The following is a 12161-nucleotide window of genomic DNA, read 5'->3' as shown; positions in this document are numbered from 1 at the left end:
CTCATAAAAATATGGTGTAACGTCCACAAAACTATGGCTGCTACACAAAAGGAAAACAATGCTTTTGTTGCAGGAAAGGGTTTTTTTTATTAGTGTGCAGTGAGACAACAAATACAAAAAATAAATATGGGTTAAAGAATTCTCAAAGCATCCTGCACCGGCCCCACTCGGGCGAATCTGGTGTTCCTCCCCCCGACCTCAGTTTGAAAACCTGTGCACTAAATTCTAGAGTCATAGCATCTATTTTCATATCTGTTTCTCAGTTTGTTTTTTGAGATCTGTAAAGGGTTTTTTCAGAATGATCTTTCTGCCACGGTCACTGGCCTGCAACATTTAATTAACATCTGTTCAAAATTATGAGGGGTTTTGATAGAGTAAATAGGGAGAAACTGTTTCCACTGGGACGAGGGTCAGTAACCAGAGGACACAGATTTAAAAGTAATTGGTAAAAGAAGAGGAGAGAAGGAGAATTTTTTTTTTACGCAGCGAGTTGTTATGATCTGGAATGCACTGCCTGAAAGGGTGATGGAAGCAGATTCAATAATAACTTTCAAAAGGGAATTGGATAGATACTTGAAAAGATGAAATTTGCAGAGCTATGGGGAAAGAGCAGGGAAGTGGGGCTAATTGGACAGCTCTTTCAAAAGAGCCAGCACAGGCACGATGGGACGAATGGCCTCCTTCTGTGCTGTATGATTCTATCTGCACCATCACTGCGCTCCCAAGTCTTTCGGGAAAAGGTCTCTCCCGCTTAATTCGGAAATCACATATAGTGGCCGTGCACTTTGACCTCTGGTGAAGGCTTTTGCGGAGTAGCTGAAAGACTGCAAATCAAATACCATTTCCCAGTTGCGATTGTGTCACGTTGTATTTCGTATTAGGGCAGAGTAAGCAAAATAAATAAATAAGATAAAATACTAAGCCTGCTAGTCGAGCGTGAAAACCTTTTGACCTGCAGCTTAAAGAGATTTACTCAAGACGGGAAAGGCAGATCTTCTGTTAAGGGCCGGGGGGGGGGGTTTACGACTATTCTTCTTCAGAGCGCAGCATTATGGGATGGATGTCAGACTGCGCTCTAAGGCTTTACTCTGCCACGGTTCCGGGGGCTCGATCCTAATCACAGCTGCAGCTGCCTTAAGCCTGGCATATCCGATTAAAAGCAAATGAGTTCCGCCAACTTAAGACAAGCTGAGGGCTGATTAGAATCAGGCCCCGGGACTGCTGCATTGAATTTTGAAATTTTTTTTAAAAATCCACCGTTCGTGGTGCACTAGACTGTAAAAAGAAAAGGGAGGAAGAACTTGCATTTATATAGCGCCTTTTACGATCTCAGGACCTCCCAAAGCACTTTACAGCCAATGAAGTACTTTTTGAAGTGTAGTCACTGTTGTAAATGTAGGAAACGTGGCAGCCAATTTGCACACAGAAAGCTCCCACAAACAGCGTTATGATAAAGACCAGATCATCTGTCGGTTGAGGGATAAATATTGGCCAGGCTATCGGGGAGAGATCCCCTGCCCTTCTTTGAAATAGTGCCATGGGATCTTTTACATCCATCTTGAGAGGGCAGATGTGGGTTTTAGTCTCATCTGAAAGACAGCACCTCTGACAGTGCAGCACTCCCTCAGTACTGCGCAGGGTTCATCAGCCTAGATTCTGTGCTCAAGTCTCTGGAGTGGGACTTGAACCCACAACCTTCTGGCTCAGGCGAGAGTGGTACTCACTGAGCCACGGCTGACACTTACTCTTTGAGTGTGAAGGAACGATCAATGTAAAAGATGGATTTTGCTGTTTACCTAATGCCTCTGAAAAGCAACTTGGACAGGAGCTCCCAGAAGTCAACAGAAGTGATGCCGGAAAATAGAGTAGTTGTAAAGATAGCGGAAATCCAACGTAACAGTTCCCTGGCCTACTTTCCACAGCTGCTCACCCCACACAACTGACGGAAATCCAAAGGAAGATCCCAATGACTAAGTGTGGTATAAGCAACAACAACTTGCATTTATATAGCGCCTTTAACGTAGTTAAACATCCCAAGGCGTTTCACAGGAGCGATTATCAAACAAAATTTGACACCGAGCCATTTAAGGAGATACTAGGACAGGTGACCAAAAGCTTGGCCAAAGGGGATAGGTTTTAAGGAGCATCTTACGGGAAGAGAGGGAGAGGCAGAGAGATTTAGGGAGGGAATTCCAGAGCTTAGAGCCTAGGCAACTGAAGGCACAAAGGGGCGAAGGAAGTGGGGGATGCACAAGAGGCCAGAATTGGAGTTCTCGGAGGGTTGTAGGGCTGGAGGAGGTTACAGAGATAGGGAGTGGTGAGGCCAGAGCTGAATGTTGCCTGGCTGTTTAAATTTGCCTGGATTGACAACCGTGATTACCATGGGGATCAGTGATTGAGAATGGCCTTCTTTGATTACTGGACCGTACACAACTGTGAACCTGTCCTATTTCTTCAAGGAGTTGAAACTGTAGATGAGGTTGGATTCACCTCTTGACACTCACATCCTTTCAGCTGCTGCTGCTGCACAAAGAAAAGGGATTCTGGGATGGACAGCACTTTGGGATCCTGACAAAAGCTGAGCTTTCAGATAGATATCCCAGGGCACAGATTTTGCTGTCGTGTGCTAATTTGTGCCAGATTGTAGATGGAATTAAGCTTGATCGACTATCAGAGCCTCACTGGCTGTCACTGTGCATTAATTTCCACGAAGGGATTACTATCCAAGATACGGACTCGTTTTATTTTTTTTTGGTTATCAGGGGCAGTAGCGGGTGCTGTTAAATTACCCGAGCAACTGCTCCTCCCTGTGCATCGGGAAGCTAGCACGCGCTGTCAAACCTTTATATGTTACGGAAAGGAAGCAGAGGGAGCCCACAATGAGCCTGTGAGGACTATGTGGCCCACCTTAAGAAACCAGGGCAGCACTACATTTTTGCGATCTATAGTAGGTTGGAAACTAAGATATTGCAGCGGCTCAGTTACTAAGCGTAGCCCAACAGTGGTCGTAGCAGCCAGCCCACAGCTTGGAATTTTAACGTTCAATGATGCTGCTCTTTGAACCCACCATTTTATGTTTGCAAGTGAGGAATGATTAAAAGGGTGGGTTCCAAAATTTTTTTTTCTTTCACTTCCCTCTTGTAAAATGACACATTTAAAAATGTTTTGGTGGCTCAAGAAATAAATCACAATAACAATAACTTGCATTTATATAGCGCCTTTAACATAGTAAAACATCCCAAGGCGCTTCACAGGAGCGATTATCAAACAAAATTTGACCCCGAGCCATATAAGGAGATAATAGGATAGGTGACCAAAAGGTTGGTCAACGAGATAGGTTTTAAGGAGCATCTTAAAGGAGGAGAGAGAGGCGGAGAGGTTTAGGGAGGGAATTCCAGAGCTTAGGGCCTAGGCAGCTGAAGGCACGGCTGCCAATGGTGGAGCGAAGGAAATCGGGGATGCGCAAGAGGGCGGAATTGGAGGCGTGCAGAGACCTCGGACGGTTACAAGAGATAGGGAGGGGCGAGGCCGTGGAGGGAATTGAAAACGAGGATGAGAGCTTTAAAAAGATTTAAGAATTTTACAAGCTGAATGAAGGGCAACAAGAAGCAGGAGAAGGGCAAGGAAGGAGAGTTACTCCATTTACGTCTACAAAGTGATGCAGCAGGTTCGCCCGGACACCGGCATCTCCTCCCAGGCCTTGAGCATCAGGAGCTCCCTTGTGAGCGGCATGTTCGAGCGCATCGCGGGTGAGGCTTTCCGTCCGGCCCCCATTACAACAAGCGCCGCGCCATCAGTTCCCGGGAAATCCACTGCTGCCCCGGGGTAGTGGGGGGGGGGGGGAGCTGGCCAAACACGCCGTGTCAGAAGACTGGCGACCGAGTGCGCCAACTCCGAGTAATACTCTCCACAATATATAAGCCGTTCGAAGGCGTCACCGCTAAACCTTCTCCGTTTTGTCACTCGCAGGTTCGCAAAGAGTACAGCAAGTGGCTCCGCCACTGCTACTGCTGCAGCGGGTTGAATGCCGAGAGCTCTCATAGCTCTGCAAAGCCGTCGACAAACAGGACCAGCGCTCGCTACTCCTCTGGCACCCAGGTACCTCGGGGCGCGGAGAGTTTATTTTGTCACGTGGAGAGACGAGAGAAGGTGGGCTTGTTCTCGTTCGAGCAGAGAAGGTTACGGGAAGATATAATAGAGGTGTTCAAAATCATGAAGGGTTTTGATAAGAGTGAAAAAGGAGAAACTGTTTCCACTGGCAGGAGGGTCGGTAACCAGAGGACACCAGATTTAAGATAATTGGCCAAAAAAAGCCAGGGGGGAGGTGAGGAGACATTTTTATATGCAGCGAGTTGTTCCGTTCTGGAATGCACTGCCTGAAAGGGTGGTGGAAGCAGATTCAATGCTAACTTTCAAAAGGGAACTGGACATATAATTGAAAAGGAAAAATTTGCAAGGCTTACAGGGAAAGAGCGGGGTGAATGAGACTAATTGGATAGCTCTTTCAAAGAGCCGGCACAGGCTCGATGGGCCGAATGGCCTCCTTCTGTGCTGTATGATTCTAAATCCGGACTGTAGAGTGGCACGGTGCCATTGGAAGGAAGCAGTTACCTATCTCTTGAGTCTCTGCACGATTTTGCTACACCTATACAGGTCGAAATACAGACACAGATCAGCCATGATCTAGTTGAATGGCGGAACAGGCTTGAGGGGCTGAATGGCCTACTCCTATGTTCCTAGAAATAGCACACTTTTTTGCGAAACCTGACATTCCTGCAATGTCCCAGTCTTTATCTCCGGGTTGCATGTGTCAATGTAGAAATTGATGATTGTCTTTCCGTAACAGTGCCTAATCCCGCTAATGCTGCCTTGTAGTTCGTTCTATGTGCAATTTCATCGAAAATATTCTTTGCTGTCACAGTTGACAAGTTTCTGTGCATTGTTCCATCAACAGTTCCTCCTGTTGACGATGTGATGTTTTCTGTTGGTCTTAAATGAGGCCCCCCGCCCCCCCCCCCGCCCTCCCTCCACTATGGCTCAGCAATTTATTGCAGGGTGTAGCTGAACCATATAGACCAGGAAAGTCCCAGGTTCAATTCCCCCCACCCCCAACTCCCTGGCCGCTCTGTGGTGAAGTGACTACGATCGGCCTCGGTGCCCCCCGGGGGGTTGGGAGGGAATAGCGGCAGCCTTTCCCCCTCCTGGTTGCTGTCCACTGACTTGTGCTGAAGAGCGAGGTGCGTGAAAGCCGAGCGAGGGTAGGATTGGGCCTCGCCGCGATGCCTCTTGCAGTTGAATAGCCCATTGAGACTCACTTGTCCAATGTTCACACGTGGAGGATGGCTTCTTGGGCGTGGTACTGGAAGACAGGCAGAGTGCCAGTGGGACTGTACCCCCAGCGAGGGATTCAAACCCCTTCGGGATGGGGAGATGACTAAACTGGCAAGAAAAGAACTTGGGATTGGTGGAAAAAAAATCATATGAATGTGTTGAGCAAAGCAAGAAAACAAAAGCATTCTGCCTTATAACCAAATTCCCGCTTTTAAAAAAAAAAGAAAGTTCCTCTCCTTTGAATTCTTCACGTTGCTGGAATCCTCCCTTTCTGATTTGGAACGTGCTGGAGTTGTGGGCCGGTCGGCCGACCGGTGCCAGAAGATTCGCTTCGTGGAGCTCTTCAGGGCGTTCGGCATTGGAAGAACGTGGCCGCGGCACGCACGAACGCATTTGTCCTGCCCGCGAGCCTCCCTGACTTCCCTTGTCGTGGCAGCGGAAATCCACAAGCCACACTCACTCTCCCCCCCCTCCCACCTAACCCCCACCCCCTTTCACGGTGCACGGTGACGGTGGCAAAGGGAACGGGGTAATGAGGCGCGAGGAGACCAGCGTAGTACCGATACCTTTAGGTTGAAGTCCGGGAGGGGGAAAATGTGGTCATTTTCAGGGAGACTGTCAGCGGCAGAAGGAAACCATTTTTCCTTTGACAATCTCCGTTCCGAGATAAAACAAGATTGATGCACAGCCAAAGATGTAAATGTTTTCTGAATTTTTTTTTTGAGCTTTAAAAATCAATGTTGTCATCCCCCACCCCTGCCCCGGCTGCTGCGTTAGTTCAGTAGACCAAGAAAATATACTCCAGACACAGTTTGTCAGCACAGCAAAGTACCTATCCCGTTCTGCATGTCTTCTTGTGACATTAGTATACAATCTAATCATTTGTTTTCCTCATTAAAATAAGAATTACACCCCCGCCACAGTCGAGACTCAAAGTGCTGCCTCTGTACTTTCCTGCTCGTGCCTTAAGCGTAGAAAGAAATTAGCAGCATAACCACTAATAACTGTTAGTGAGATTGTTAGAGGTTTGATGGCATTACAGTCTTGTTTTTTTTTTTACATTTGTCGCTTCTGTGGTTCGGGAGAGGGAAGTCAGTGCGCCAGCTCTGCACATCTGCATTGCTAAAACTGCCTCACTTATTGCGATGATAAAATCATAGGCCCACTATGGTCTATTCTTGTTCTATACATTCAGCTCTTCGAGCCTGTTGTGCCATTCAATTAGATCATGGCTGATCTGTATCCTAACTCCTATTACCTGCCCTGGCTCCGTAACCCTTCATACCCTTGCCTAACAAAAATCTATCAATCTCAGTTTTGAAATTTTCAATTGACCCCCAGCCTCAACAGCTTTTTTGGGGGGGGAGAGAGTTCCAGATTTCCACTCCCCTTTGTGTGAAGAAGTGCTTCCTGACGTCACCCCTGAACGGCCCAGCTCTAATTTTAAGGTTATGCCCCCGTGTTCTGGACTCTCCCACCAGAGGAAATAGTTTCTCTATCAACTCTATCAAACCCTTTAATCATCTTAAACACCTCAATTAGACCACCCCTGAATCTTCGATACTCGACAGAACACAAGCCGAGTCTATGCGACCTGTCCTCATAATTTAACCGTTTTAGCCGCGGTATCATTCTGGTGAATCTGTGCTGCACCCCCTCCAGGGCCAAAATATCCTTCCTGAGGTGTGGTGCCCAATTTCATTGGGATAAGGGAGCGCGTTTTAGCAACAGAAACGCAGGCAGTTGGGTGCATAGCCAATGCTCTCTGGAATCACAGAAGTACCGAGTGCGAAACTGCTTTCCCTTGTCTCCACAGCAGTTGAATGCAAGTTGTAAGAAAGTATTTGAATTTATTATAGCACCTTAGCACGTCCTTGGGCCACCCTGGAACACTTCCTGACCAATGAATTGCATTTAAAGTGTCTTCACTTGTCTGTAGTCAAAAACAGCAGTCACTTTTGTCCACAGCAAGGTCCTGCAAACAACAAATGAGATGAATGACCCGTTAATTTATTTTTAGGGGGTGCTGGTTGAGGGAGGACTGTTGGTCAGGACACTGGGAGAATTCCTTGTTCTTTTTTTTTTTGAATAGTGCCATGGTATCTTCCACAAACACCCGAACCAACAGAAAGGGGTTCTGATTTAACATTTCATCCGCGAGATGGCACCTCCAACAGTGCAGCGCTCCCTCAGCATTGCACTGGAGCGTTTATGTGCTCAAGTCTCTGGAGTGGGACTTGAACCCACAACCTTCTGACTCCGAGACACAAGCGGCACCAAATGGGTCATGGCTGATGAGACTCCTCGGCTTTCCTTGTAATTTATAGACTTACAAAGTCGCAAAATTAAAAAAGGATTTCATTTACTGTTAGCACCCAGCACATATATCCTTGTATATAACAACAGAAATCTGCCATTAGTGGAGGGCACTTTATACCTGCATATCGATTTTTCTAAAAACAAAATCTTCCACCGCGTCAATCTGTGGTTCAGTAGAAGCTAATCTACCTTTCGTTTGTGTTCATTTTGCTGTTTGTTTTCCAAAACCTTACCTGGGATTCTTTGGTTGCACTCTGTTCTTTTCTATATCTCCCAACATTTCTCCTGCTGTTCTGAAATGCTGCTGTCCTGATCCTTCTTTGGTATTCCCAACTCCTGAGATAATATTTTCTATATCATCTTTGACTTCCCCTTAACACTGCTGGCTTGTTCCTTTCCTTAACCTCCGTCATATTTTTAAAGCGTAGCCAGTCTTTCAGTTTTGCAGTTCTTAGTATGCATTTTGTTTGTTGACTATTCGGAAGCCTGTACATCATTTTAAGATACATCGCTCTTGCAAGATAGGTTCTGATAAACAAGGCCCTTCAGCCCGTTTGATCTCATCCTGGTCAGGATAACCAGCCCTACCCTTTCGGTTGTGCGTTATGGATTTTTTTTTTTTGCTTGCTCAGGGAGGGCAGCTGTAACTTGAGGGGCTGATTTGTGAACCAATGAGCTTTGTAATGTGGCTGCATTAGGGTGCTTCCTGTTCCTCATTAACTGCGTACAGATGTCACTCTCCTCACCGTCGCAGCCATCATCATCATCATCAGTCAGAGGAATGATTTCTAACGAATCTTTCAATGTTGTACATCAGGAAACCCAGTTCCAAGTATTCTTGATCAACTCTTACTGAACGCCTCGTGCAATGAAGCTTCAACAGCGAAAATCTTAACCGTTGACTGTGGCATTCCCTTCAATCTGACTCCATCCCACACCATACCCCTGGGATTTCATTCACCGTCATAAGATAAGTGATGTGCAGATCAGCTATGATCTAATTGCACGGCGGAACAGGCTCGAGGGGCTGAATGGCCGACTCCTGTTACTGTGTTCCTCGTGCCGCCATTGAGCTCAGCTTTCTTACTGATATGGTTCAAGTCGCCTCAATGGTTTACTATTGCAGCAAGCTGCAGGACTTCTGCTTTTAGCATTTCTGTGCTACGGTCCATGCCTGCTCTCCAAGATCTCGTCTTTCAGCCCGACATTGGCTCGCTTGCAGGAGTTTTCTCTTAACGTTGAGGAGCGCAGCGCCTTTGTCAGGCGGAGGACATCACTGAGCCACTTTTCAAAAGCCGGCCCCATTGCATGCTTCATGGTGAGTTGACCTTTCCCCTTCAGCCAAAAACAAAAGTGAGCAGCCCGGCCACTGAAAACATTGTCACTACCAATCTGAAGTGAGATTAATCTTTCCGCCTTACCTGATGGGGCTTTCAATTGAGTGAACTTTTATAGATGCATTTTATTCTGTTTTTGTCCGTCTACATGTATGACACCATAATCCCTGCATTGCCCCACATTTTGTACAATTTAGTGTTTTTCTTTAGCCCTTCGCTGTGTAGCTGTCTAACATGGCACAGATAGAGACATTGCCATAAAACAAGTCCTCCCTCTCTGTAAAAGTAGCCTCATGTTGTCTTTGATATATTTCATTTTAGCTGCTAAAATTCTCTGTTCACTTGCTGCCTCATCAATAACGGCAACTTGGTTTTATAGCATCTTTAATGCAGAAAACGTGCCAAGGTGCTTCACAGAGGAGCAATGGACACCTTAGCAGCAATAGAAGAGTTAGGAGGAACGACCGAAAGCATGGTTAAAAAGATAGATTTTGCGGAGGCTTTTAAAGGTCAGGGGGGTGGGGTTTGCTGAGAGAAGTAGCAAAGATGTCTGGGAGGGAATTCCAGAGAGAGGGGCCAAGATTGCTAATGCTACTTTTCGATATAATAACTTTGTATTTTTTTTTGTGGTAACGATTACTGTCCTTAGAGAAATCATTGTATTTATCCAACCTTCCATACATTCCATGCCTACAAGGTTGAATCTTTCCGGCAGTTAGTAATTTTCTCATTGCATCCCCCTCTAATTTTTGGCTCTGTACTTATTTCTGACAGATGTTCCTGTTCAGATGTTGGTGTCTGACCTGTTGAAACGAGAGATTTTTGATGCCTAATGCCCTCACATACATTGAGTAACAATTTTCTCTTGTGACACTGTCTGGAAGTTTCCCTGCTCACTCTCTCTCTCGTTAAGTTTACTCAGAGACGCAGAAGAGTTTTGATGTGGGTTGTCAGCTGTTTTGCCTTCACACGGAAAAGTGGACTCTGCCCACCAAATGCTTCCTAAACCAACATTCTCTTAGTGAAATGTCATGAAAGATAACACCTGATTCAATTGGTAGAAATCACATGATGTGCTTAAAATGAACTTGATCTCCTACTTTAAAGAGCATTAAGTTTTATCACCTATCTACTATACTTTTTTTTAAAAATTGGCCAGATTAGCCAGTTAACAGGAGTCGTCTTTGAAACTTCAGTGTACCAGGTCATAGATTAAAATCCAGGTAGTACTTGGCCATGTGAAGGTTTCCTTCAATCCATGAGGCAGAAGAAAATAAAACCCTGTGTTCTTGAGGGAATGTTGGGATAGGGTTGAAGCACTTCATTAATGAAAATCAAGCCTATATTGCTTAACTTGAGAGTAGGTTAAGGAGACCGATGCCCATGATGGTTCACTGCACCCAAACTGGACTGTTCGTTGGCCATTGTTCATTCAAGTTGATGGAACAGATCTCATGCCACTATTTGAAGAAGAATAGGGACTTCTCCCACTGTCCTGAACGACATTCCTCCCTCAACCAGTAGCACCAGTAACTGATCCGCTGGTCATTCATCTCATTTGCAATTTTCAGGACCTTGCTTTGTGCAAATTGGCCGCCACGTTTGCCCACATGACAGCAGTGACTAGACTTTAAAAATAATTAATTGGCTGTGAAGCACTTTGGGGCATCCCGAGGATATACGAACAATGACGGACAGGAAAAGACCCTCTGGTCCATCCAGCCTGTCCCGCACAATTGTGATACCTTGCATATCACAATATATACAGTCTCCACCCCACCTGAAATCAGCAAGAGGCATAAAATCAGATAAAAACCCAGGCCAATTTGTGGGGAAAAATCTAGGAAATTCCTCTCCGACTCTGACCCCCCCCCACTCCCCAAGGCAATCAAAACTAGTCCCGGAGACCACTCTGGCCCTGATAATTCTATGCAGTACCTTAACTTTTGTAAGAGATGATCTCTGCCCCCAGCCAGAAACGGGTCCAACTCTTGCTTGGAGGAATTATGAAAGATGCTATATCAATGCAAGTTCGTTCTTTCAGTGTTGCCAGGTGTCAAAAATGTGCTGGGTGAATTGTCTCCTCATTTATCGAGGTCTGTTGCTGAAATCATGTTTCATATTACGTGGAATGCAGCCGGAAAACAATACAGGAACAAAGGCCAGAACCTTCTTTCTCTCCAGCCTGAACAACAGAAGAGACCTGAACCAACACTGGTCATTCACCTCCTTGCTGTTTGTCTGGTCTGGCGGTGCCACATTTGCCTTCATAACCCTGCACTTTCAAGTAGTTCATTGCATATGAAGTGCTTTGAGATGTTTATGAGAGATGCACTACATAAATGCAAGTCTGTGTTCTGTCCACATTGCGTTGCTCATTGTAACTGGTCATTGACCACAAAGTAGGATCATGGACTTCACGTAGCTTTCTGCATAATGCCCCTGATCAGTCTCCAAAGGAAAAGAAGTCCATTTTTCTCTAATACCACAAGTCGAGTCTACTTACATTAAAGTGGGTATAAGTTACTCGATCGTACCCTTTGCGCCAACATTTTCTATCTTGTCCCTCATTAACCCTGGGCAAGGCCTCTTTTGGATGCGCATGATGCAAGTTATAGTGAGAGGCCCGAACATCAAAGAAAGAACACTCTGCCTTCATAGAAAGAACATATATGATCCTTATTTCCTCTTCTTGAGCCAACAACCCTGTGCTTTGGCAGTTCTCAAGGCTAGACTTGTAAGCACTGTAACAAGAGCTTGTTTGTTTTCCTCTGTGCCTTTTACTTAAAGACCAATTTGTAAACTGAAGAAACCAGCTGAGAAAAGACAAAGGCAAACATTTACCGTGATTGTATAATCATTGGGTGTGTATCGTTTTTTTTTTAAAAAAAAACATTACATAAGATGCTTGTATTTCCTTCCCTTCAGTATTGGAAGTACAGAAATGATTTCAACAGTTGGAGAAATGTGCTGTAACTAGCTGAAGTAGCGTCATCAGGGTTTAATCTTGAACCACTGTGCTTTCAAGGCCAAGTCATCTACCCTTAGAATGAACCTGAGACATGGGTTGATGCCTCTGGATCTGGACTCGTTGTCAACCGGAAGATATGTCAGCAAAATGAACAACAACTGATGGATTTTGTTTTCAGGCACGAAATATCTTGCGCGTACGGT

The 12161-nt window shown here is 45.6% G+C and overlaps 1 protein-coding gene across 6 annotated transcripts in view; it reads left to right on the top strand.

The window, feature by feature from the left end:
* The window catches only part of adgrl2a (adhesion G protein-coupled receptor L2a), a 400733-nt gene that overhangs the window by 377032 nt on the left and 11540 nt on the right, over positions 1–12161 (top strand). For all 6 annotated transcript variants that reach the window (XM_067989840.1, XM_067989839.1, XM_067989841.1 and 3 more), the window contains one exon: positions 3970–4098. In XM_067989840.1, coding sequence (XP_067845941.1) covers positions 3970–4098 — 129 coding nt within the window. The remainder of the gene's footprint in view (positions 1–3969; positions 4099–12161) is intronic.

Source organism: Heptranchias perlo, chromosome 9, assembly GCF_035084215.1.
Source record: "Heptranchias perlo isolate sHepPer1 chromosome 9, sHepPer1.hap1, whole genome shotgun sequence".
In the NCBI taxonomy this organism is placed as follows: domain Eukaryota; kingdom Metazoa; phylum Chordata; class Chondrichthyes; order Hexanchiformes; family Hexanchidae; genus Heptranchias; species Heptranchias perlo.
The sequence above is the reverse complement of the archived record's forward strand: the minus strand, read 5'-3'. Positions and strand labels throughout refer to the sequence as shown.